Source organism: Mesoplodon bidens (genome assembly GCF_964165515.1).
Source record: "Mesoplodon bidens genome assembly, chromosome: X".
In the NCBI taxonomy this organism is placed as follows: Eukaryota; Metazoa; Chordata; class Mammalia; order Artiodactyla; family Ziphiidae; genus Mesoplodon; species Mesoplodon bidens.
The window spans coordinates 38,183,040-38,206,815 of record NC_138163.1 but is presented as its reverse complement, the minus strand read 5'-3'; the positions used below and the strand labels follow the sequence as shown (position 1 = coordinate 38,206,815).

At 39.3% G+C, this 23,776-nt stretch overlaps 1 protein-coding gene across 1 annotated transcript in view; it reads left to right on the top strand.

Annotated features, from left to right (window-relative positions):
- The window catches only part of IL13RA1 (interleukin 13 receptor subunit alpha 1), a 67,289-nt gene extending 54,180 nt beyond the window's left edge, over nucleotides 1–13,109 (top strand). Inside the window, exon 11 of the mRNA XM_081221293.1 lies at nucleotides 10,652–13,109. Coding sequence (XP_081077419.1) covers nucleotides 10,652–10,744 — 93 coding nt within the window. The 3' untranslated portion in view covers nucleotides 10,745–13,109. The remainder of the gene's footprint in view (nucleotides 1–10,651) is intronic.
- Nucleotides 13,110–23,776: the final 10,667 nt, after the last annotated feature.

Sequence of the window (23,776 nt, the reverse complement as noted above, 5' to 3'; positions counted from 1 at the left end):
TACCTCCTTAGAGTTCTGTATGATAGAAGTACCAGGTTGGGATAGGGGAGTTCCGAGAAACAGATTTGGAGTCGTGTTATGGCTGACCTTATATGAAAAGGTATTAGGAATATCATTCTTTGTTTTTATAACTTTTTATTTTATACTGGCGTATAGTTGATTAACAATGTTTTGTTAGTTTCAGTTGTACAACAAAGTGATTCAGTTGTACATATACATGTATCTATTCTTTTTCAAATTCTTTTCCCATTTATGTTGTTACATAATATTGAGCAGAGTTCCCTGTGCTATACAGTAGGTCCTTGTTGGTTATCCATTTTAAATATAGCAGTGTGTACATGTCAATCCCAAACTCCCTAACTATCCCTCCCCCAACCCTTCCCCCTGGTAACCGTAAGTTTCTCCTCTAAGTCTGTGAGTCTGTTTCTGTTTTGTAAATAAGTTCATTTGTATCATTTTTTTTAGATTCCACATGTAAGCGATATCATACGATATTTGTCTTTGACTTACTTCACTCAGTATGACGATCTCTAGGTCCATCCACATTGCTGCAAATGGCATTCTTTCCTTCTTTTTAATGGCTGAGTAATATTCCATTGTATATGTGTACCATATCTTCTTTATCCATTCCTCTGCGATGGACATTTAGGTTGCTTCCATGTCCTGGCTATTGTATACAGTGCTGCAATGAACATTGGGGTACCCTTTCAGACCATGTTTTTCTCCAGATATATGCCCAGGAGTGGGATTGCAGGATCATATGGTAGCTCTATTTTTAGTTTTTTTAGGGAACCTCCATACTGTTGTCCATAGTGGCTGCACCAATTTACATTCCCACCAACAGTGTAGGAGGGTTCCCTTCTCTCCACACCTATCATTCTGACAACAACCTGGAGGGAATGGATTAGAGAGGGGAGGCGCTAGCACAGTAGCAAACTGGGAACCTAGTCCTGAAGTTGCCCCACAGATGTTTTGTTTGGCCAGCATGGTGTATTTAAAATGTTTCAATTTGGGATCTTAAGCAGGGCATGCACTCTACCAGTTCATCTCAGGCCCTACCATTCCTAATTCCCACTGTGGTTTCACATGTTGACCTAACATGCCAGACCCCTGAAAAGCATTTGAGTTTGCTACCCCTTTTAGCAGAATGAAGACAGTCAAAGTGCCATGACACAAATGTCCAGTATCTGTGAAAACATGTTTGGAATCACTGATATATACAAGACATACAACCAAAGCATTGATGAGATATAAATTTCCAGCTTAATAAATTTCTAAAAAGTGATAATATCCAGTGTTAACAAGTGGATGGGGGAACTGGCACTTTTCATGCAACGCTGGTGGGCCTGTAAAATGGTATGTGTTCTTTCTGGAGGGCAACTTGGTAAAATGTAACAAGAATCTTTGATCTTATAATTATTTCTTTAGGAATCTATTTTAGGGAACTAGTCCAACAATGGTACAAGGATGGTCAGTGCAGCATTTGTTTCTAAAACGAAAAATTAGAAACTAAGGAAACATCAACAATCAAGAATAAGTTTTTTGAAAAGTTACATTTTCAAAGCATTTAATGTCCTAGCAAAATACTCACGGTGTAAGCGTAAGAAACATATCATAAATGTGTAGTGTATTGCAATCCTAATTTTTATAAAAAACGCATCAATATATACATAGAACAATGAGTGGAAGGAAATGGGTCAAAATAATCATCTCTGGACAGGAAGATTGTGGATAATTGATATTATTCTCTCTCTACCTTTCTGAAGTTTCCAAATTGCCTGTAATGAGCATGTATTACTTTTATAATAAAAAGAAACGCTGTACAAGTCATTAAGGGAAAAGAGAATATTGTGGTCATCCAGGTCTGTGAGATAATAGGGGTTTGAACTTAGGTGGTAGCAGAGGAGATTGATGCAAGACACATTATTAAAGGAAACTCATTACGACTTGGTGACTCTGTGTGGGTGATGAAAGGTGGCGAGAGTAAAAAATAATTTCAAGGTTTCAAGCCTGGGTGATAGAGTGAATGATGGTAACATTGACAGTGAAATCAGATCAATTATCTTTCTCAGAGATGGGAAAATTGCTTTTTTTTCAATTCGCTGTCTAGAGGATAATATGTTGTCCTGATGAGTCAGATAATTCTATAATTTAGTGAGGTGGATATACTGACAAGATGGACCACTAAAAGCATAAGATGTTTTTGTTTGCGGTGGTTGCAGACCATTAAATAAAACCAGTGTTTAAAACTAAAAGTATAATAAAAATGCCAGACAGGGGAAAGGGTAATAGAACAAATTTCCATGTTTGCTTTTTAACCAAATGAATAATCTACTTTCTCTACATGGCAGCAGTTCTCGAAAATTGAACTGCATATGCAGCAGAAAGACTGTCCTTTTACTTCTAGAATCATCGAATTAGGGAATGAATAATTATGGACTGAACATTGCCCTAGAGGTCATCTAATGAGGTGTATGTTTACATGTTTAGTTGTCTTTAACTATACATTTCCAAAACTCTAGATTCTAGTCCAACTCCTCACTTTAAAGACGGGGACATTGGGGACCATGGAGAAATTTCTCAAGGACTATCACATAGAGAGAGAATTGCAGAACCTGAAGTAGAAGCCATTGTAGCCCAAATTTACTAACTTCTAATCCCAAGAAATAATCCATGCCCTTTCTAAACAATTTCTTCTTCCACGCTGCACCATCAGTAGTGGTTGTTAAAAAAAAACTTATTTAGGTGTGGCCACCAGTAAATTAAATCTTCTGTATCATTTTCCTTAAGGTTTCTACTGTTTTGACAATGTTTTGTTCATCACTGTAGTAACATTTTGGCCAGCAGCATTTTTTTCCTGTTGCTTTGCTGTTTGCCTTTTCTGTGTGACTAATTGGGCTGCTGGCCATATTTGGGGGGTAGGGGGGCTTTGTGGAGGGAATTGCTTCTCTTCTGCATCTGCATTTCTTTCTCGTCCATAAAATATTATCTATTCTTTCTCCGCTTCTTGGAAACCAATTACATTTTCAGTACTGTGCCATTTTTGAATTCCTGATTGGAAAGCAGCTATTTAACTTGGAGTTGACTTCCAAATACTGCTGAATTTTTTTTTTAAACTTCAGTGTGTATCTTTAAAAGCTAAGCTCGCTTTCCTACATAGCCAAAATAGCATGGCCGCACTTTAAAAATTATTAATTCCTTAATATCACCTAATACTCAGTCCATATTTAAATATTTCCAGCTGTCCCAGTTGTCAGGAGACAGATAATATCCAGTTGTCCCACCATTAGTGAGATGGACCACTGTATTTAAGGTGATAATAGCATGTCCCCTCCTGCCATCTACACATTTCCTCCCCTTGCCACCTGAAGATAATCTGTGTGGTGTTAATGTTAGCACCCTGTCAACTCTTCAGCTGATGCTTTTTTTTTTTTTTTTTTTTTCCCCGGCATATGGGCCTCTCACTGTTGTGGCCTCTCCCGTTGCAGAGCACAGGCTCTGGACGCACAGGCTCAGTGGCCATGGCTCACGGGCCTAGCCACTCCACGGCATGTGGGATCTTCCCGGACCAGGGCACGAACCCGTGTCCCCTGCATCGTCAGGTGGACTCTCAACCACTGCGCCACCAGGGAAGCCCCAGCTGATGCTTTTTATTGGCCAATTTGTATCCTTGCTTGAATCAATAATCTCATTAGGGGTTGTGAAACAATGATGATTTTTCTCATCTATCATTTAATCTACATTTGTAAGCTAACATTTTCCTACAAAGCACTGCTTTCAGTCCTCAACTAGGCTTCTTAGTTGTTCTGAAATTTGGTTTCTGCTAGAAAGGTAGGAAACATGTTTAATTCTTTCCCTTTAATTATCAATTTTTAAAGTGAGGGTTTGAATTGATAGCCACCTCAAATGGTACCAAATTAGTCCCCTCCACACCACATTCAACAAGTTCTTTTTAAGCTGCAGTGATTTTTAAGGCGTGGGGATCTACAATTCATATTGTACAACTTTCTATTTTGTCTGTTGCTCTAAAGAAGACGGGGGCACATAATCAGCTGACTTGTACACACAAGGCCAGTGTTTTGCGTGGTGCTTAGGTGCATGAAACCCACTTCACCTCTGTTGGCAATTCGCTGTGGGAAATAACCAAATCTTGAAGGTACTCTTAAATTGAAACTTGATGTTCCATTATTCTATGACTTTTGTTTCTTTCTTTTAAAAAAATTATATATACATACATGTATTTTTCTAGGATGACTAACAACTAAAAGCCAGTTGTGTTCACCACCCAAACACTGATTTTTTTTTCATCTAGGATGTTTTTCATCTTTGGCCATTATTCTATTGTTGATTACCTTGTTTAAAAAATCAGCAGGGTGGGCCTCCCTGGTGGCGCAGTGGTTGAGAGTCCGCCTGCCGATGCAGGGGATACGGGTTCGTGCCCCGGTCTGGGAGGATCCCGCATGCCGCGGAGCGGCTGGGCCCGTGAGCCATGGCCGCTGGGCCTGCGCGTCCGGAGCCTGTGCTCCGCAACGGGAGAGGCCACAGCAGTGAGAGGCCCACATACCGCAAAAAGAAAAAAAAAAAAAAAAATCAGCAGGGTAAGAATTGAATTATGGACTGTAATTTTGTGGATTTTTTTTTCTACAAGTAATTTTAAAATTAGACTGACTTATAATTCACAAAATTGAATAACAGGTCAGAGCCTTTGCTTTTGTCCCTTTTACCTTACATAGACATATTCATAGAAGCAGTGCTCAGGTAAAGGCCCTGATGCTGATGATGGGTGAAAATGAGAGTAATCAAAGTTTCAGGAATGAAAAAAGGCAATTAAAAAATTAATGTTTTCTTAGAAGCCACTTCTGCTGCATTGTTCTGATTGCTTTTTTCCTGTCCAACACAGTTAAGCATTGGGTCTAATGAGCAGAAACCAATGAAAATGTAACATTCAGGGTGCATTTTTTGTTGTTGTTGTTGTTTTTTGTGGTACGCGGGCCTCTCACTGCCGTGGCCTCTCCCCGTTATGGAGCACAGGCTCCGGACGCGCAGGCCCAGCGGCCATGGCTCACGGGCCCAGCCGCTCCGCGGCACGTGGGATCCCTCCGGACCGGGGCACGAACCCGTGTCCCCTGCACTGGCAGGCGGACTCTCAGCCACTGCGCCACCAGGGAAGCCCCAGGGTGCATTTTTGTTTACAACTTTATTGGAGTATAATTGCTTCACAATGGTGTGTTAGTTTCTGCTTTATAACAAAGTGAATCAGTTATACATATACATCTGTTCCCATATCTCTTCACTCTTGCATCTCCCTCCCTCCCACCCTCCCTATCCCACCCCTCCAGGAGGTCACAAAGCACGGTGCTGATCTCCCTGTGCTATGCGGCTGGATATGGGGAGGGGGCAGGGTGCATTTTTTAAATTAAAATAATTTTTCTTTTAAAAGAAATATGTTTATTATAAAGAAATGAGAAATACAGATGACCAAAAGAGAAAAATTAATCTTGTCATCCAGCTATAATCATCTTTAAGGTTATGAGAACAGCATAGAGGAATGGAAATACAGTCGTCCCTTGGTATCTGTGGGGGATTGGCTTCAGGACCCCCTCGGATACCCAAATTCACGGATGTTCAAGTCCCTTATATAAAATGGTGTAGTATGTGCACATAACCTATGCACATCCTCTGGAGGGCTGACTGCACTTTTACTGGTAAATGGAATAATAGTAACAACAATAATAATAGCAGTTCATACTTATTGAACTTTTGCTATGTGTTAGACACTTTTCTAAGCACTTCCTTTTTTTTTTAATTTTTTAATTAGTTTCTGCTTTATAACAAAGTGAATCAGTCATACATATACATCTGTTCCCACATCCCTTCCCTCATGCATCTCCCTCCCTCCCACCCTCCCCATCCCACCCCTCCAGGCGGTCACAAAGCACCGAGCTGATCTCCCTGTGCTCTGTGGCTGCTTCCCACTATCTATCTACCTTACGTTTGGTAGTGTATATATGTCCATGCCTCTCTTTCGCTTTGTCACAGCTTACCCTTCCCCCTCCCCATATCCTCAAGTCCATTCTCAAGTAGGTCTGTGTCTTTATTCCCGTTTTGCCCCTAGGTCCTTCATGACTTTTTTTTTTTTTTAAATTCCGTATATATGTGTTAGCATACGGTATTTGTCTTTCTCTTTCTGACTTACTTCACTCTGTGTGACAGACTCTAGGTCTATCCACCTCATTACAAATAGCTCAGTTTCGTTTCTTTTTATGGCTGAGTAATATTCCATTGTATATATGTGCCACATCTTCTTTATCCATTCATCCGATGATGGACACTTAGGTTGTTTCCAGCTCCGGGTTATTGTGAATAGAGCTGCAATGAACATTTTGGTACATGTCTCTTTTGGAATTATGGTTTTCTCAGGGTATATGCCTAGTAGTGGGATTGCTGGGTCATATGGTAGTTCTATTTTTAGTTTTTTAAGGAACCTCCATACTGTTCTCCATAGTGGCTGTACCAATTCACATTCCCACCAGCAGTGCAAGAGTGTTCCCTTTTTTCCACACCCTCTCCAGCATTTATTGTTTCTAGATTTCTTGATGATGGCCATTCTGACTGGTGTGAGATGATATCTCATTGTAGTTTTGATTTGCATTTCTCTAATGATTAATGATGTTGAGCATTCTTTCATGTGTTTGTTGGCAGTCTGTATATCTTCTTTGGAGAAATACCTATTTAAGTCTTCTGCCCATTTTTGGATTGGGTTGTTTGTTTTTTTGCTATTGAGCTGCATGAGCTGTTTATAAATTTTGGAGATTAATCCTTTGTCCGTTGCTTCATTTGCAAATATTTTCTCCCATTCTGAGGGTTGTCTTTTGGTCTTGTTTATGGTTTCCTTTGCTGTGCAAAAGCTTTGAAGCACTTCCTTTATTAATTTGTCCCCATCCTGCAACAGGGATTATCTCCACTATACAGATGAAGACAATGAAGCACCAGAGGGGTTACATGTAACTTGTTTGAGGTTACACTGCTGCTACCTAGCAGAGCTAGTATCTAAATCTAACTAACAAGAGTTAGAGCTGGGATCTGAACCCAGGCTTCCTGATCCTCCAGTCCACACTTTTAACAAATTATATAACATGTTTTAATAAAATGCTCATATTTATCTTTATTTGAATTTAACAGATGAAAAGGAAACAGGTGGAACTGAAGGAATTTCTGAACTTTTGACAAACTATAAAATAATTTTTAACAATTATTAAAGACAGCAATTTTTCCATATGTTCTTCCCATTCTCTCCCCATTCTTAAAGTTGTCCAGGATCTACATTTCCAGTGCATAAGACCATTATATACTATATCGTCTCCCTATAGCCCTCTTTAGTCTTAATTCTGTATGGTATGTATTTGATGCTAACCCCCGATCTTTATGTTGATGTCTCTCCAGTCATTTTGGTTTTTTGAAACTCCAAAAGTTTTCTCAGGAAGGATTCATGTGACCAGCATTTCCTGGATTATTTACATATTGATGGAGTTTCCTGCATTAATAATTGAAATTCATTTTAGCTAGATATAAAATCCATGCCTTACGTGTTCTTACCTTGGGTATCTTAAATATGTCGTCCATTTTCTTCTGGCATAAAGTGTTGTCAAGGTCTGCTGACAATATAATATTCTTTCTGTATTAAAACACTTGGTCTTTTTTGCCTGCTTGTCAAAAGATTTTTTCCTTCAAAGTCCAATAATTTTACTAGAATATGTCTTGGTATTAGTCATTCTGGGTTGATTTTCCAAGGTATATAGTGTGCCTTTTCAGTATGTAGTTTCAAATCTTTTTAAAATTTTTCAGTGAAAATGTCTTCACTTATAGACTTTGTTATTCTGTTCCCTTATTTTCCTTGCCTGTCTTCTATATTTGTCACATCCTTTCAAATAATTTTCATCTATCTTTATTTCTCTTTGATTTAAAAAATCCTTCTTTTCATCTTTTGTTTCTCTTAAGGTATTATCTGTTGTGTTTATTTGCCCCTGTGTTTCCTCTAGCTAGTCTTCATTTCTGAAATGATTATTTTCTTTTACTTCTAATTGTTTCTTGGGTGTTACCATGTCATTTCTGAATTGTTCTTATTCTGAATTTTTATATTCTTTGACATCATGCACAGTTTTTCATATCACATAACTTTTTCCTAATATACTTTTGCTAGTTTTGAAATATTAGATTATAATTTTCATCTGTGTATATTTTGTGGACATCTTTCTGGCATCTTTTATTCCATAAGAATATTATTCTGTTGCTTATTTTTACATGAAATTAGTTTCCCTAAAGTTTTAGAAGGAGACTTGATTTAGGATAGTTTTTTTTTCTAATTTCATGGCTATAGAGTTCCATCTTCTATTATTTTTGACAATTTTTCAAAACTATAGTGAATTCCTTTCTGAAATTTGGCTCTGCCTGTTCACCTCATCTACTTTTATCTGGACTTTATAGTTTGCGTCTCTTGTCTGTGTCCTAGCCAGTGTGGAGTCTGTTCCTATCAGTTTCTCTTCAGAGTGGGACTTTGCCCAGGAAGGCAGCTTTGGATGGTTTTGAGAGTTCATAGGGCTCAGGTGGCTCTCAGGCTGTTCTGTGGACTCCTTGCATTTGGTCACTCTTTTGGCAGTGCAGACCCCTGCCAGACTCACTTATTGTTCATAAATTAGCTTGCGGAAGCTTGAGTGAGTTGTTTTAGGATTCTCAGATCTATCAGATGCCCTGCTGATTCCCTCTCCATACTCTCCCATAGCTAAAGCATTTTGCTCTTGTAGCATCTCTAATTTGTCCCTACCCACTCATATTTCAGGGTTCAGGGGGGCATCACTTTCATTTGGTCTTGTTGCAGATTGTGTCCGTGGATTTTGGCTTTGCTTTCCTACTTACCTTTCCTACTTGTGGTTTTTATAGTGGCATTTGGGGAGATGCAAAAACTATGCTGCCATCCACTACCTTCCTCATAGGATTTCTCTGTAAACTATAGACCATGGGCCAACTCCTGCCTGCCAGTTGTTTGTGTACAGGCTGCAAGCTGCGAATGGTGTTTACACTTTTAAGTAGTTGAAAAAATATAAAGAAGAAAATAATATGAAATTCAAATTTTGGTGTCCACAAATAAAGTTTTGTTGGAGCACAGCCATGCCTATTCATTTATATATTGTCTATGGCTGCTTTCATGCTACAACAGCAGAGACTATATGGCCCTCAAAGCTGAAAATGTTTATTATCTGGCCATCTACAGAAAAAGTTTGCCAACCCTGGTCCTATAATATACTTCTTCTTTTTTTAAAAAAATTATTTATTTATTTATTTTTGGCTGTGTTGGGTCTTCGTTGCTGTGCACGGGCTTTCTTTAATTGCGGCGAGTGGGGGCTACTCTTCGTTGCAGTGCATGGGCTTCTCATTGCGGTGGCTTCTCTTGTTGCAGAGCACGGGCTCTAGGTGTGCAGGCTTCAGTGGTTGTGGCTCATGGGCTCTATAGAGCACAGGCTGAGTAGAATTTGGATATTTTAAGCAGTGTTTTCCAACTTATCTCTCCATACGTTCTCTAAGACTGGATGCTCCTTACCTGCTGAGTTCATCTCCATTTGCACAACCTGAGGCAGCTGAATCATCATTGGTGTTTGTTTCTATTTTTCCTTCTTTCCATTTCCTTTTCTAGGCTTATAGAACCAGAAAACAACAGAGCAGAAATGGAGCCTAGAAATAATCTAGTGCAGGGATTGGCAAACTTTTTCTATAAAGAGCCAGGTAGTAAATATTTTTGGTTTCACAAGCCTTTTGGTCTGTTACAGCAACTCAACTCTGCTGTTTGTAGCATGAAAACAGCCGTAGACAGTACAGAAACAAATGGGGGTGGCTCTGTTCCCATAAAACTTTATTTAAAAAAACAGGCATCCTGCTGGATTTGGCCCTTAGACCATGGTTTGCAGTCCCCTGGTTTAGTCTAACAACTTTATTTTACAGATGAGGGGACTGAGCTCCCATTTCACCCTTTCCTTTGACTTGTAAGGAAGGAAGGCAAGGACCAGGATATTGGCTTTCACCATAAGATACACTTAAATTGAGTTCAAGATGAGTTTACCTTATATGCATAATTCCCTGTCTAGCAAATGATGTTACATGAAGCTGTTAATGCAGGGTCTTTCAAAACTTTTACCTGCACGAAGACTTTTGGGACATTTTATATATTGCCATTCACCTTGATGCCTTTTTGAGCCTATTACATCTCTGGAGCAATGGTCAAATTTGAGTGGTAAAAAAGTAAAGATAGAAACAGCTGAAGTAAGGAAAGCATGCTGCTCTTTTATTCTTCTTCAAAAGACTTCGTTTCCAATTTTGGAGGTGTCCACATTTGTTTATCTTTTGAGACAGCTATTAAATATCATATAACAGTTCCATGGTGTTTTTCACCTTTAACGTTAATTCCTGATCGTTTTGTTTAATTGATTGTTCAAATAGATGAAGATTCTTAGGTAAAAAAAAAAGACCCCAAACAAAACAGGAAAACATATACTCAGGGTTCCATGCACACAAACCTAAAAATAAGCATTGGCTGCGAGTACTCAGGGAAAGAACACTGTTTAGAAAAGTCATCGTGTATGTGTTTTTTCTCCCCTTCCAGCACTGGAAGAAGTACGACATCTATGAGAAGCAAACCAAAGAAGAAACTGACTCTGTAGTGCTGATAGAAAGCCTGAAGAGAGTCTCTCAGTGATGGGGATAATTTATTTTAACCTTCAATGTGACCTTGTGAAGATTCATTCCATTTTCCATTTGTTATCTGGGAACTTGTTAAATGGAATCCGAAACTACTGGACCATTTAAAAACAGGCAGCTCATAAGAGCCACAGGTCTTTATGTTGAGTCGTGCACCGAAAAACTAATAATAATAATGGGCCCTTTGGAGAAAAGAGTGGAGTCATTTTTGTTAAATTATAAAAAGCAGACGTCTTTTTGCTAAGGCTTCAAACTAGAGGACAAAAGCAAAAAGTGATGATGGCAGTCGAGGTAATCTTATCAAGAGTTGTGACAACTTCCTGAGGGACCTGTGCCTGCTTTGTGTTCTTCGTCTCAAATAATACCAACAAATTGTATTTGTAGGAGAACTCATTTTGAGTGCAAATGCTAAAAGTCAAACTTGAGTCATAGAGAACATCTAGCAAACAAAATTGATAAAATCTGTTATCTGTTGTTTGGGATCCCACTGAGTAAGGGCTATGGCTATTAAAACTCTTTAATAGTCCGGAATCTTCATCCCCTTCAGCAGCATTTTCCTGTGCTTTGAAAGGCCCAGGCATCCTTGTTGGCCGTGACTACAGAAAAAGCAGAAGCAGCTTCTTTACTGAGAGCTTTCAAAGCCATTTCAGGCTTTCAAGGGCAGTAGAGGCAGAATGACTTATTGGGTATTAGAGTTTGAGCGACACAGTCTCTAATGATGCATTGTTTATTCTTCACCTCCGCTACTCAAATCAAGTATTTACTCTGCGTCCAGATTGTGTTAGGCCCCCACGTGTGAGGCACCAGCTCCCTCTAAGAATTCACAGTCTAGTTGGGGCTCCTCAGTTCTTTCTCCACCAGTCATTTTCCAGACCTTTCAACACCCCACTTCCCACGTCGATTTCCCCTTTTGCATCTCCCTCATTCTTCTGTGTAGTCTTTCACCTCTCACGAGCAGTTAGAATATAAATCTGCTCACAGCACCTAGAGGAGCAGGGAGTAATTTGCATCTCAGGAAAAGTGTGAGTAGACTGAGAAACAATGACTAATTCTCGCATATTCTGTAACTTCTGTGTGACTCTGCATTTATTTGAAGCTTTTCAGCATTTACTGTTTCTGTATGCATTTTATAAACAGAAAACAGGTATTATCTTCACCTAGAACTTTGCTATTTGCTTGAGAAAAAAAGAATAGTTGTGTCTTTCTCTTTTCCCTTACTCCCACAAATGGTAATTAGTAGGTTTTGTTTCTTATATTGATAACCAGCCATCCAAGGCTCCAACGTTTGTATTTTTTTTTTCATACGTTAAGGCTCCATTTTCACCCACCCCCACAACGTATCCATATATATATATTCCCTCTACTTCTACTTCCTCCATATTTAAAGTGTGGAAATGAGAAGTCCCCTCCAATGTTTCTCTCCGCACACACATAGACTCAGATTACTGGTAGAAATTTGAGAACTCTATATCACAAGTTCTCCAAACATTCATCCATTTGTATTAATAAGATAATGCTACTTCCAATTCCTGCTCTTAGGGGAAGGGAGATCAGACATCCCTGCTCTTTTCAGGTTTGGGCACAGTGGAGGAGCACTGTGCCCTGGCTTTCCTGAGGAAATTGGAGTTCGTGGCAATGGCAGATGTCAAGGTGTTTCCTCCCCCTGCTTTTATATTTGAGGTCAGATTGAGGCTGGGAGACGGGCATGGAGGTGCTCTTCTGTCCTACTCTTCTCTAGAAAGAATATTTGGCTTTCCTGTATAGGGATGAGATTATCTCCTAGCCAGGTCTTATACTTCTGCGAAACAAAACACCTAAATGCTTCACCCAAAGTCATTTTTCCTGTCATCCTATTTAGATGGCAGTGCGGGGAGGGGATGCTTTGATATTCTGATTACCCAAAGAACTACTGATGCCAGTCCTGCAGCCTGGGAGTGGGCTGGGAGCGGGGGTGTTCCCATCTTGCTCTTTTAGTGGTAAAGTAGTTGAGGGAAAAGTGCGCAGTGAATTATGGGAGTACCTATGGCTGTTTTATAAATGCTGAAAACTGATCCCCAGGTCTTGAGAGCTCTTGGAGACTTTAACACATCAGTGGAATTCCCACTACCTGTAGGAAACTAGTAGGTTTATGTGCTATTTTATGTCTAACCTTTATGGATTTGTTTTCTCCACATATCTAAGTAAAGCCACTGTAAGGATGATCCTTATTCTTTCATTCAGATAAGTGTTTTCTTCATCCCACACTGAAGGGATACGTGAAACTGTTAACATTTTTGGTAATGCCTTCAAATGGGGATCATTTTGTTTAACTTCTTACAGAAAAGCTTGAGTAAAATAAATATTAATTGTCTTTTTGTATGTCACCCAAATGTTTTCCTTTGTCTTATTTTGGGGAAAGTGTTGTGAGGAGTGGGTGGCAGAAGAAATTGGATTTAAAAGAATCTAAGTTGGGAAAAAATTCCAAGACAGCTATTTTATCTTACAACCATGTATCATAAGCTTCCCTGCTATTCTCGGCATGCCTGTGTTTTCTGATAAAGGCCTGCATTTGTTTTAGTATTAGTACAGCCTTTGCAAACAGTACCTAAAGGGACATAAGTATTTGCTAAATCGTGGTTCTGACAATTAAGGGAAGTGGAGAACTGGTCCTTTCTAATTTTAAGCTTCAAATAGAGTGCAGTGTACTTAAGGAGACTGTCATGGTATATACATGATGAGGGACCTCTAGTTATGAATTAATCACATAAACAGGTTAGATTTGAGACTAAGGAAATCAGTTTTCAATACTTCCCTCTTAAGAGATGGTAATGTAGTTTCGTGTTTTCTGTAACTACAGCAAAACGGTTTGAATGTCACGGAGGGTTCTTCTCATTGGTATTAAGTTCTAGGAGTGCGTCTTTAGCCCCAACATTTGTTAATTACCCTGCATCTTTCCAGGATCCAAGCCCTAGGGTATGGGTAGGGGGTGCTGATCTTGGTCAGGTTACTTCTGTAACTATCTAAAATGATCCAAGAAGAATCTGGAAATCCATCTCCAGGTAAGTATACTTTCATTTTGTTTTGAATAAGAAATCACCTTTTGGTCCTCAACACATCAACACGCTGAGTATTATGACAGAAAACATTTAACTGAGGACCCTTGAGATTGTACATCTGTATGAGATCTATGGAAAACAAATTCCTGTAGCCACAAACATGTTCACCTTATCTCAGGGCAGAGGAGCCAGAATGACCTGAGACCATTTGCTTTCCAGGGTAATTTACCATTTTGTCATTTCCAAGAAGTCCTGCTCTTTTACAAGCACAGCTTTGTGCTCATGTGAGTAGCATATCATGCTACTAGAATATTAGTAGTTTTAGAAGAAAGTAAGGGGACAAGAACACTTATTTCAGAGACTCTATTTTCTTTTAAACCCTAATGATTAGATCAAGCAATAAAGTTCTTTGTAAATACCGTAGCGAAATCTTGGCATGCTTTTACTTTAAGCGAAGGAGCAGTTTTACTGACATTTGGATGTGCTAGATATTTTTGACATCAATTCCCAAGATGATTTCTTCCTGAAGGTTCTTTGGCCTTTAGCCATGTTTTCTAATGGTCACACTTTTAGTTTACCATTAGCAACAGGAAAATACTTCACTGCTAGTTTTCAACATTTATTAGGTAGACCATTATATAAAAAAGAGAAAATTAATAGTTATTGAGTAGCTACTGTGTGCCAAGTTACATGTGTTATTTCACTAAATCCCCATATGAGTCCCATGAGATAGGTTGATTATTATCTTCATGTTACAGATGAAGAAACCAAGACATAAAATGATTGAGTGTATGTGTGCAAGATCACACAGATCGTGACTGAGAGAACCGGAAAACAAGTCAGCCTGGCTTTAGAGCCTGTATAATATAGCCAGTGATGTACTTATTTGTCCTAAGGAGGCTAAAGAAGAAACATCTTATTTCAAATTATTGCCAAATTTCTTATCAACCGACAGACTGAGAATTTAAAATATTTAATTGCAAAGTGAGCTTTATGCAGTGTCAAGATTCATTCATGTGTCCATTCCTCTATGAGCCAGGCAATGTGCTAGGCACTAGGAATTTAGAAGTGAATAAGATTTGTCTTGGTATCAGGTGTTTAGTCAGGGGGAGGCTACTTTGTACGGGGAAAGAAACCTGGATTAGAATGTAGGAGTTCCAAATGACCTTGGGCAGGTATCTCTTCCTATCTGCATCTGCTTCCCCATCTATAAAATGAAGATGTTAGACAGTGATATATCATCCCATCCAAGGCTCATAACAGTGGCCATAAGTCGTAGAGCTCATTTAGAAGTGAGGATCTTTGCTACGTGCACTAGCAATGCCACGGGCAGGTCCCCTCCTCTCTCTGGGCATCAGGGTTCTCATCCGTAAAATGAGACTGGACTAGATTAGCTCTATTCTGACATCCTGCAAAAATTAAGATGATGACTTTTGTTTTACATATCAAGAAAATATGTTTATGGTCACCTCTTATTCTTGCTATAGGAGGTAGTTAGCTATTAGCAGTAGCTGCCAAAAATAACCAAAGTCGGCCCTTTAATACAACAGTAAGAACAAAAGAATTGATACATTGGAAGAGCCTTGTGGTTCACCCAAATCAGAATTTTCACAAGGGCCCAGCCATGGCTGTGCCTAACAAATATTTCTTGACATGCTTTGCAGATCTTAGGTCATTTTGCCCAGAAATGCAAAAATGGACTTTGTATAATACAGATTGCTTGTATAATGACTACATCTGATGCATTCTCTAAAATCCATTTGAATTCAATACTTGCAAATTTGGTCATTGAATTTAACTTTTGGGGTTTCATTTTATCAAAATTAAACATGTACATAATTTTAAAAGTCAAAGAGTACCACAGGGCTTATAAAAAACAGTCCCCTGCCCCACCCCTCCTTACCCCGGATTCCTCCTCCCAGAAGAGATCCTCACACCCTAATCCCTGGAACCTGTGAAAATGTTACTTTACATGGCAAAAAGGACTTTGCAAATGTGATTAAGATGACATAATTTAAAATGGGGAGATTATCCTGGATTATGTGGGTGGGTCAGATCTAATCATTTGAGCCCCTGAAAGCAGAGAAATTTCTCTGGCTGGAAACAGAAGAGGAGGAGAGATTCAAAACACGGAAAGGACCCAAAGTGCTGTTTCCGGCTTGAGGATGGAAGAGGCCATGTAGAAAGTGTCAGAGGGAACCGCATCCTGCCTGCATCCTGAATGAGCCTGAAAACAGACTCTCTCCCAGTGCCTCCAGATAGGAGCCCAGGCTGGCCGACCTGTCATGACTTCAGCCTTGTGGGACCCTGAGCAGAGAATTCAGTCATGCTGGGCTGCACTTCTGACCTGCAGAAGTATGAGCTAATAAATTTGTGTTGTTTAAAACTGCTTTTAACATTTTTAGCTGTTTCTTTTGACATATAACTCTTTACTTTGGAATAATACCCTAATACTTAATGCTATTTCTTATTTTTATTTAGGTTTAGAAATTATCTATTTCTAAATTTCTGCTATGGAAGATGAGGAACTAGCTTTCATATATGCGTCCCAACACATAAACACACACCACGTGCACTCATAATTCTCTTCCACAGATGCAACAAATTTTGGTTTAAATATTCAATATTTGCATTATACCATATAATTATTGCTTACAGTTGATCCGTGTAGAGTGCCATTAACTGTACTTCCTTTATTTTGTTTTTCCCAAATAGTCTATTTTGGTTTGATTTGAATTTTTTCTTCCAGTTTTATTGACATATAATTGACAGACAGCACGTATAGGTTTAAGGTGTACAACATAATGATTTGATGTCCATACATCATGAAATGATGACCACAATAAGTTTAGCGAACATCCATCATCTCACATACATACAAAATTAAAGGAATAGGAAAAAACAATTTTTTTTTAGGGTAAGAACTCTTAGGATCTACTCTCTTAACAATTTTCACATATAACATACAACCATGTTAATTATATTTATCACGTTGTACATTACATCCCTAGTACTTGTTTTATCTTATAACTGCCAGTTTGTACTTTGTGACTGCCTTCATCCAATTCCCACTCCCCCCACCCCCTGCCTCTGGTAACCACAAATATGATCTCTTTTTCCATGAGTTTATTTTTTTTGTTTGTATTTATTTATTTATTTATTTATTTATTTATTTATTTATTTTGCGGTATGCAGGCCTCTCACCGCCATGGCCTCTCCCATTGCGGAGCACAAGCTCCAGATGCGCAGGCCCAGCGGCCATGGCTCACGGGCCCAGCTGCTCCGTGGCATGTGGGATCTTCCCGGACCCGGGCATGAACCCGTATCCCCTGCATTGGCAGGCGGACTCTCAACGACTGCGCCACCAGGGAAGCCCAGTTTATTTGTTTTTGAAGTATAATTGACCTATGTTAGTTCCTGTTACACAACATAGTGCTTCGGTATTTCTATACATTTCAAACTGATCACCACGATAAGTCTAATTACAATATGTGACCATACAAAGATATCACATAGCTAGTGACTATATTCCCCACACTGTACATTTGGTTCGATTTGTTTTGCTATGCACCTGCCATGACTTCAGTCTCAAACTTTCTATCAGAACCATTAAACTCCACTCAGTATGGTCAAGCATATTAGGTAATCTAGTCATACTCGATTCTACGAGTTCCATTTCTTTTTCTTGGAGACAGCCCTAGTGGAGCTTGCTGCCCTCCTGATCCATTCTGGAATGGATGCCCTCTAGGCCTGCTGCCCAGCTGTCATCCTGGGAATTCCCTTTGCTTCTCTTCTGTGTTAGATTCTGTTTCCTAGCTCTCAGCTTGTCCACTTTCTTGCTTTATGCCCTAGTTTTGCTGGACCACATCCTGCACTAACTTCCTTAGAAAGATTGCATGGGAGGTAATTTTAATAAAACCCTTCTGTGTCTGAATATATCTTCATACATCATTAACATTTTCACCAGGTGAAGAATTCCTAATTAGAAACAATTTCCTTTTAGAATTTTGAAAACATTATTCCAATATGTTCTTGCTGCTAGTGTTGCTTTTGAAAAGTCTAATCCTGTATTGATTTCTCTTTTTTTTGTATGTAACTTTTTTTTCTGCAAGCTTTAAAAGTTCTCCTTTGATCTCTATTGTTTTAAAATTTAACAGCGATATGCCTTCTTCTGCGTCTTCTTCCATTTACTGGGCTGGGCTTTTGTGAGTCCTTTCAATCAAAAAACTCATCTTTCATTTTTGAGACGTTTCTCACATACTATCTCTTTTTTGTTTTCTCTATTTCTAGAACTCCTATTGGTTGTATATTGGATGTCCTGGACTGATTCTTTAATTTTCATGTCTTTCTCTCATGTTTCAATTAATTGTCTTTTGGTTCTACTTTTTTGGAGGTTTCCTTAACTTGATCTGTCTGAGCCTCAGTTCTCATCTGTAAAATGGTGATAAAAGGACCTACCTCATAGGATTATTTTGAGATGTTGATGAAATAAACCATGTGAAGTGAACTTCAATAAATGATGGCTGTGATTGTATGTACTGTTATTCTGGCACCAGTTCCTTTTTCCTTCTTATGTGAAAATGACAATACTAGTGGCAGCAATATATCTTGCTTTTATAATATCTTATTATACTATTAACCTTCATTGTACTGAGTTTGTAATGGTATGACATTTTCTAATTGCACTGTTTTAGGAAAAAATATGGTATAAATCTATTTAGCAATATTAGAATCTTAGAATGTTAGAATTCAAATCTTAACTCTTTTATTTGTTTCTAAAAATGTTTAAAATCAAAAGTAGTTTTTTTCTTTCTTTCCTTTTCCGTTTTTCTTTTTTCTATTTTTACTTTTCAAGTTGTCAGAAAAAAACTGCACAGATCCACTTTCTCCCCTCACCCCTGGGTTAGATTAAAAACTGGAAAAATAATGCTGGAGAGCTGCTCCTTGACAGTAAAGTAGGTAGTCTGGAGGCCAACTAACCATTTTCTCAGGATAGGAGTGCAGTGCACTAAGGAGGCTAGCAGATAATTGACAAAACTCAGCCCCAAGAGGAGATTTGGATTAGCTGTGACCTTCACAGCCAAGAGCTGCTCTGCCTGCACATAGGGGCCCCGAGGAGACCAGAACTAGAATTACAGAGGAAGAAAACCTGTAAGTCAGGGACAATCTAACTTTGCTTTCTCTATTTATTTATTCATTTTTTTCAACCAGGAGTGGTATTAAAACTATGTGACATGGGCGCCAACCAATCAGATCTGATGCCAGCTGTAATTTCTTGGTAGGGTCATACTAGTATGTACCCTGGATTCAACAGATTTTTTTAAGGTTTTTAAAATAACATTTATTTCTTAAAAGTTAACATGTGCATAATAGGAAACCAAAAAACACAAGAAGCAAAAAACAAAGTCATCCATCTTCACAAGCAGTTTGCCATTTGATGTGTGCTTCTAGGTCTCATTTGTGTATTTATACAACTAAGCATCCATTTTTATGTAATTAAGATCATATAGTTATGTATCATGCTTTTTCACACATCATGAATATTTACCATTTCAAAGTCCCAAAGCTATGAGTATTTTGATAACCAAGAATACACTATACCAACTCAATCTGGAAGAAAAAAATGCAATCCTGTCTTTCTTGGTGACAAAAATTTCACAGAAGACAAAAATGGCAACAGGCTTCTAGATAAAATTATTGTCAGAGTTATGATTAAGATACTACATTCCTTTAATATTCCATTAAAAAGGAGACATGAAGCAACAGAGTACGCAAAGTATAATGCTTCTAAGAGGATTCATTATCCTATCTAAACTATTAAAGTATTAGCAAGGAGGCATGTTTCCATTGAATTACTTAACAATGTATTCCTATAGTACAGCCAAGAGACGCATACATGTTAATGGTTATCATCAAAATATAAATATGAACACATCCACATACATCCCTCCCTTTACACTTCCTTCTGCCCCTCTGCTGCCAACCTAATGAACAAGTCCTGACGTACATTTCTCAGAGATGGTTTAACAATTCCATGTCCAAGGTGCTGCTTTTTTATCGACTATAACAAAGATATTTATAAATCGGTTAATTCACTAGCTCTACTTTTTATCATACATTGTCACCTCAGGACATCTAACAAGCCTAGATGTTGCAAAATAATGAATGAACCTTGTCCATAATAAACATAGGTACTTTACAAAAAATGCAAATATAGACCTGTGGTTATAACCTAAAACTGTCTTTTAGATATGGAGATATTAGCCAAGAGCCCTCCCCTTCACCCTTCCTCCTACCCCTCCTCCAGCATTTCAGCTAAGTACAGGACTACATCTAGCTCCAAGATGTGGATTAACATAGACACTCCCAGAAGACACTCCTAAAAACAAACAAAAGGGCATTTATTAAGGGATTATTTTACTACCTCTATTTTTTTTTAATTTAAAAATTTTTTTTTTGCGGTACGCGGGCCTCTCACTGTTGTGGCCTCTCCCGTTGTGGAGCACAGGCTCCGGACGCGCAGGCTCAGCGGCCATGGCTCACGGGCCCAGCCGCTCTGCGGCACGTGGGATCTTCCCGGACCGGGGCACGATCCCGTGTCCCCTGCATCGGCAGGCGGACTCTCAACCACTGCGCCACCAGAGAAGCCCAGGACTTGCTTATTCTTTAATACACAGCAACATTAACTAAAATGGACAAATAGAACAATGGTTAGACAATCTGAACTTGTCTAAAGACTCATGGGCGCAGAACCCTTCTCTCTGCACTTCCTTCCCTGGCCCCTCCCCCCTCCACTCAGTGAACGGTCAGCTTAGTCTCCAAGACTCAAGTTTAACAATTCCACCCTCAACAGATATTTTTTGAGAACCTACCACGCCCCCGCACTGCACGATGCTGGGCAAGTCAGTTCCTTTCTCTTAGTTTTGGTTCTCTCCTGTGAAAAGGAGTAAGTGATCTACAGGAGCCCCTTCAGGTCTAACCTCCACAATCAATAAAATGATAATGTTTGATTGTTTTTGGAACAACAGTGGAAGCAGATATAGAAAAACAGCAGCTGACCCAAGACTTGTAGATTTGAAAATGTAGACAAAAACAGAAAATGATTCTATGAGTTATTGTTTGACTTGAGAATTGGACGAGGAATGAATTTTAAATGTCTTATCTCCATGATGTTTCCAAAGGCGCTAGAGGGGAGACGAAGCTAGCTCTACCCAAAAGGTGAGTTTGTTTTACAGCTTTGACGTTCCAGCTGCATCCCACTAGCCCTCACCAGCATGCATACGCAAGATACCTTCCCTCTTTTGAGTCTACTACTTTCTTCCAGCATTCTCTCTCCAGCTACTACCGCCCCCAAATGCTCTCTTTCAGTGGCTGGCAGTGCCTTGTCCACTCTGGCAAGAGTCCACGTTCCAGGCCTTTCCCAACTTCCTCTCTTTCCAGACTCGCCCTGCCTCATTTCCTCTTCCTTTTGGCCTCTGCCTCATTTTAAGACATTTGATCAGTTCATCTTTGCTAATGCGGTCAAGGAAGTCCAAGATGTTTGTGGATAATTATTCCTGGATAAGGTTCATATTACAAGGAGCCTCCCCAAAACCATGCTACCACTTCCATGGTAGATTTTTGAAAATCTTTTATTATAGAAAAGTTCAAACATAAAAGTAGAGAGATTGTTACAATAAATGACTTACCATGTACCCATCTTCCGGCTTCCACAATTATCAACATGGAAAATCTTGTTTCATCTATACCTCCACCCATTCTCTACCCCCAACAAAATGAATTATTTTAAAGTAAAACCCAAACATTATATCATTTCATCTGTAAGCATATCAGTATACATCTCTAAAAACTAAGGATGCTTTTTATTTAAAAAATAACTGCAATACCATTATTACACTTAAAAGTTAACAATAATTGCTTAATATTACCAAATATCCAGTCAGTGTTCACATTTTCCCAATTGTCTCATAATTTTTTTTTCTATAATTTGTTCAAATCAGGATCCAACCAGGCTCATGGTGGATTTTTGAATATTGATGCTTCGTGATATGTAGGGGCAAGGATTTGGCAACAAACAATTGTTGGCCCTCAAAACCATACCATGTTGGCATCTAGTAATGCATATGGTCCTGTCACCACAAAGTAGTTTATTTTTCCTTTCCAGATTGCTGTGACTAAACATAAGTTTAGTGTCCAATTGGACTCCGGAAATTCTTTATAAGAACAGTATGACATCTGTGAAAGAAGTGAAAACTCAAGTTTGGCCTTGAAATTAGAAAGCTCTTCCAGAACATAGGTTTCCTTGGAAAATAAAACCCTGCACGCTTGCATGAGCACACACACATACACACGCACATGCAACCAAATGCCAACTTGTAATATGTCTAGGAAATGGTTTTGCGTATGGCAGTACAAAGCATATGTGTGTTGTATCATTTTTTTCCCTCAGGATAAGGACCAATTTAAGCACATTGGAAATGTGATATTGAAAGAGCATTTCAGCATGGATTAAGACCAAAATGGTGCAACCCCTTCATGATATTTTTAAGTGCACTGAAAATCTGAAAGCAGGGTAGAAAAACAGGCTTATGGGTCTGAATATTAGGCCGAGAAAAGTTATGCATGGTTAAGTATGTGCTTCTTAAACCTGCTGAGTGTACACTTAGTCATTCAGCTTTCAGTAAGTTGCTGCTTTGAATACCATTGGGAAATATTGATATACACCATGTCTATCACCAGCACGATATAGTAGATATATTGGAGTGAAAAAAAAGCTGATTAAATTGAACTGTGGAATCTGGGAGCAGCACTCCTGCTGCCAGGGTCTGCTCCATTCCACTTTTTAAATTCATTCATTCAAGAAGCCTTGAAATGAGTATAGATTATGTGCAAGATGCAGTGGTGGATTCAAAGAATAGCACATGCTTTCTGTCTTAATGTTTCTTATAGTCTGGGGCAAGGATGGAAAATTTGTTTAATCTTGTGGACCAGTTCTGCCTAGAGTACTGTTTCGAGAAGGATTTTGAGATTGAATTTGGGCCCAGTAGCAAGACAGCTAGGATCTAATAGTGATGTCTCTTACTGTGTGCTGGTGGGAGATGAGTTGAAGCATTTGTGCCACACAGTTGCCACCCTGGGCTAAGGGATGGAGGGAGATCTTCATCTATATAAATAATGAATAGTCTGCAAGGCAGAATGTTAGAAATTAGAGCTATAAAAAGAGGTCCAAATAAAGTGCTGTAGACAGGCAGGGTAAAGAGTGATAGAGAAATTTCTTAAAGAAGGTGCTAGTTGATCTGCATCTTGAAGTGTGAGTAGAATCTAATGAGATTAACAAAAGGGGACATGCTTATCCTTGGAGGAGTTTGAGTGAAGGCACAGATCATGGTGCCAGGCTGGGTTGTGGGGGAAGATAATGGAGACAAGCAGATGTGTTAGGAGATCAGTCGAGAGGTGCTGAGGATCTCCTGTGCCAGGCAAATTGGAGAGGAGAGTGCAGATCCGAAATCTTTTAGAGGTGGGCTCACCAGGAATGGATGGAAGATGTTTAAGATGAGAGAGAGAAGTGGAGGCTTGAGTGGGGGGGTCGGGGATGGGGGGGATGAGAAGAATTCTGTTCTGGACATGTTGACGTGGATGGTTGGAGGGAACCATCGGGTCATGATTTCCATCAGGGTGGAGGGCACTCAGGGATGGCAGTGAGAGGAGAAGGACTTCAAGAGTTGGGGTCGCGGGAGCCAGGCGCCGGGGAAAGACAAATGGGGGAGGGGCGGGCACTCGCAGAAGAAGACGCATTGCAAGCCTTCACGGCGCAGGGTGAGGAAACTCTAAATCTAAGCTTACTATGGGACAGTCACGGGACTGCCAGCGAGACAGAGCGCTCACCAGTACCTTCCAGCTCAAGACTAACGCACTGCTGCCATCTAGGGGCAGCATGTAGAATCTGTAATGGCAGCTTTGCGAAAGCCGCTTAGTGACGGACATATTTTGGAGCC